Source organism: Odontomachus brunneus, unplaced genomic scaffold, assembly GCF_010583005.1.
Source record: "Odontomachus brunneus isolate Ranch 3 - 2012 unplaced genomic scaffold, Obru_v1 Obru_scaffold_255, whole genome shotgun sequence".
Classification (NCBI taxonomy): Eukaryota; Metazoa; Arthropoda; class Insecta; order Hymenoptera; family Formicidae; genus Odontomachus; species Odontomachus brunneus.
In genome coordinates, this window is record NW_022639705.1 from 375,848 (window position 1) to 380,128 (window position 4,281).

Sequence of the window (4,281 nt, forward strand, 5' to 3'; positions counted from 1 at the left end):
AATATTATATTTAATTTTACACCTCTAAGCCGCGAACAACAGAGGCTTTTAAATTTTGCATATTCTCTTGCGGAAGAGGTAGATATTACATATACATTCCCTGATAATGTTACACGATTTGCACGTTACATAATTTATTACTGTGCAGATAATACAACAAAAGGAAAACGCGAAAAATAATTTAGTTGGAAATAAATACCAATCCGCTAAACCTTGTAAGTTGTCAACATTTCTTCTATATATTTTTGCACTTATATGATATATTTATGCAGTTAATATTATAATGTGTATGTGTGTGTGAAAATTGCACGAAAATAAACTATATATTATATTTTAAAATAATTCGACATACAAGGGAATATTTTCTCCCTTTTTTAATTTACAACACGTTATTTAAACAAACATAACTGCATTCATTGGATATGCATATAAATATATAAAAAAATTTTATTTTTAAAATATGAACAAGTAAATTCACGTGCAACACATCAAATTCTGGTCACATCCAATGGACAAATTTATTTTTTAGCAATTATAATTAATATTTCGTTCATTTTTTGTTCAAATAAAAATAGCAAGAAAATTATATCTTGATATACTAATGGAAGCATCTGACGACGGCAAGAAATTAAATCGAAAAGAAATTATAGATGAAATCCTTACGATTATTGGTACCGTACGTATGAGACGCCTTTTGAGACGAATATTTCTCTGTAATGTATTAATATAATTATAAAATTGATAAACTATGTTCTGATTTACGCAGGGTTCCGACACAATCGCAAATACATTAAATTTTCTGATGTTCATGTTAGCAAATTTCCAAGAAGTACAAGTATGTATTTTATATGTATTGCATAACTTTAAACATAAATTGGTTTTTTTGATGATATAGAAATGTCTAAAATTTACTAAAAAGTTAACAAATGTACACTTATCATACTTTTAATACGTAGCCTCTTAATCTAGAGTTTTTATATTTTTTTTATGGAATGATACAGAAATTATTTCGGAGAATAATTTATGCTTCAATATTCTATATATGAAATAAATAAATACATAATTTTGTAATAGCAAAAAGTATACGAGGAGCTGTTGGAAATTTATGGTACGCAAGATCCAAAATCCGCGCCCGTCAAGTTCGAAGATTTGCAGCATATGAAATATATGGAGTGTGTTATTAAGGAAACATTGAGACTCTTCCCCGTTGCGCCTCTAATAGGACGGCAACTTAATGCAGATTTACAAATAGGTTTGCTTATAAACGTATTATATAGTGGAGCAATATGTAAGAATTGTACAATGAATAGTATAATGAATACAATGAGTACAATGAACAGTACAATGAGTTGTACAATAGTGTTCTGTTTGTTATGAATATTTTATTGCCCTGAACAACAAAATCAAAACAAAAACTACAAAACGAAAAGTACATGTTAACTTAATCAAAGTATAAATGTTCTAAATTAATTATAATCAGAAAAGAAGTATGATTGTAATGTGAACACGCAGACTGTGTTCCAATATTCACTGCCACTATTGAAACTCTATACACGACACAAATTATAGATCTTCAGTACTGGCAGTGAATATCGGAACGCAGTAGTAATCATTGAACTTTATTGAATTTATCGATGAAATTGTTTTATTTCATTTGCGAATTTACGCTAGACGAAAAGATATATCATCAATTTAATGTTTATTGCCCACGTAATATGCGTCTATTCTGACTGATGCAGTCTATACGGAAATTTTTATAATATTTCATCTATGAAAATATTTTCTGTCTCGCCAATTAATTTCAATGTCAGATTACACGTTTGCAATGAGGATCGCGGACGTCACAAGCGCAAATTGATATAAAACTATAAGAAAATGTACGTGAAATTGTAAATACAATTTGATATGTATACCTAATGATCAATCATAAATCTTTTCCTCTAGCGTAAATTCGTGAATCGATGGCAATCATTATAGATACATGCTGTTTATTGTAACCTATATATATTACAAACGCAATCTGTCTGATAAACGCGCGCCGCTTATGTACGTGTGTATACGTGTGATATGAAGCTGAGTCGTTTGGCGATGCAAACACAGCTTGATGGGCGTACTCATTCGCTTGTGTGCGTGCGTACCTGTGAATCTGAATCTGAAAAATCTGAGAATCTGCCGAAAATAACAGGACTTTTTAGCGGACGAGATTTCCAGATCTCACTATTGCCTGTACTAATTTTAATCAAACTTGGTGCAAATTTCGCGTGCGCTAAACATTATATAAGGAAACTTTCATTAGATTTTCGATTTTCGTGCTTGAGATATTTGATTCGGAAGACCAACCGAACTAGAAATTCCAAATAAGCTTGCACGCTCGCGTTGTTTTATTCGATACGTATTCGGCGTCGCGTCGCGACCGTGGCGCTTGATATGATTTTATTTAAATAATTTTATATTTTATTACAATGATATTTTATATACAAATAATGTTTCAGGAGAATATACTTTACCGAAAGGAGCTGATGTTTTAATACCAATATTAGACATGCATCGCAATGAGAAATATTGGCCGAAAGCGTTGATATTCGATCCAGACAGATTTCTTCCGCAGAATATTGCAACTATTCATCCAAATAGTTATATACCGTTTAGTTACGGTCCAAGGAACTGTTTAGGTATATATATTTTAGCTCAACTATACTATAGGAAAATATGAGAATAATCGATAAAATTGCAGGTATAAAGTATGCAATGTTTTCTATGAAAATCTTCATAGCAACATTTTTGCAAACATACATATTAAAGATCGATAAGATGGTTAAAATAGAAGAAATAGAAGTGAAGCTAGCTGTTGCGTTAGAGCCCGTCAATTCTTTGAAAGTCAGAATTGAAAAAAGGATGTGACAATATAACATTATAATAATATACTAACAGAGGAAATAGATATTTTTATTAATATAATTAGTGTAGGAAACATTTATTGTTACTTTTAACTTAATTTGTACGTTTTGTATAGAATACTATAATATATGTAATCAAGGCAAAATTAATAATATGTATAATAAAGACAAAAATTTGTCTTCTTTAAAGGGAGATATATTTTCCGAATTTTAAACTTTATTTTTTATTTTTAAGAACTAACCTATTTGCAATATGTACCACAAGACTTTCCAAAGTGTTACAACTAGTTGCCAGGAAAATAATTATTTAAATTAGTTCTACGACAAAGATAAAAATTTGTCTTTTTTAAAGGAAGATATGTTTTTTAAATTTCAGCAACTCCATCTACCACAATGATAAATTACATGATAAACGTATTTGAATTGTGATATACCGATATATCATTTATGATATGCCGTATATTTATCATTACGATAAATATAAATAAATAACAAATTAAAATAATTAATTTATAGTATTATGTATAACATTACAAACCATCGGCGCAACAAAAATTTAAAGACTAAATAGTTGCTTTATATATAACTGACTAGTTAGGTTAACATATATAGCGCGAAAGATTAATATAAAAAAACGAAATTTATTTTGACACAGTGTGCAAACTAAAATGAAAATGGAAGAATCATCAACTTGCAATATAACTTAGATAAGAGAATAATGTATGTGTGTATACAGAGTTTCTTAGAACAATCGTGCTAACGCTTTTGAGAACGTAGAATAAATTGAGATAATCAAAAAATTCTAATATCATTTTGTTATATTCATAATAAAAAGAGAAAAAGGCTTTTAACGCAAGTGTAAGCGATTTAAAAGTGAAAAACTACCAGAACAACCAGAAGAATGCAAGTGCTTGGAACGGGTACTCCAAATTGGAACAACTCCAAATAAATATTGCATAATTTGATGGATAAAACTTTTTTGAAACTAAAATGTAATTTTATCATCAAACATACATTGTTTTGTTAACTATGTCTTATTAATGATTTTCTGGTTTTCTTGTTCTATTTATTTATATAGTTTTTATTTTATATAATATAAATTATATGATATAAATTTATTTTATTATAATTTTCATTTTAAATAGTGTAAAATATTAATCATATGTAATAATATTATATATTATTGATATTAATAAAAGTAAATAATATATCACTTTTTCACAATTGATATATTCCTTTCCCCCTCACTATCTTAATTAATCCAAATTTGATTAGTGACTAGAAGGAAAACGTTGTCTTCCAAATATACTTTTGGTATGTAAAATTGAAGATCGATATCTGAAATAAATTTCAAATAGCGATTTTTGTCTATAAGAACGGGCAC

The 4,281-nt window shown here is 28.4% G+C and overlaps 1 protein-coding gene across 1 annotated transcript in view; it reads left to right on the plus strand.

Annotated features, from left to right (window-relative positions):
- Positions 1-4,021, plus strand: part of LOC116852772 (cytochrome P450 4C1-like) — a 62,769-nt gene extending 58,748 nt beyond the window's left edge. Inside the window, exons 3-9 of the mRNA XM_032833414.1 lie at positions 1-78; positions 149-215; positions 576-676; positions 767-835; positions 1,075-1,252; positions 2,493-2,672; positions 2,735-4,021. Coding sequence (XP_032689305.1) covers positions 1-78; positions 149-215; positions 576-676; positions 767-835; positions 1,075-1,252; positions 2,493-2,672; positions 2,735-2,901 — 840 coding nt within the window. The 3' untranslated portion in view covers positions 2,902-4,021. The remainder of the gene's footprint in view (positions 79-148; positions 216-575; positions 677-766; positions 836-1,074; positions 1,253-2,492; positions 2,673-2,734) is intronic.
- Positions 4,022-4,281: the final 260 nt, after the last annotated feature.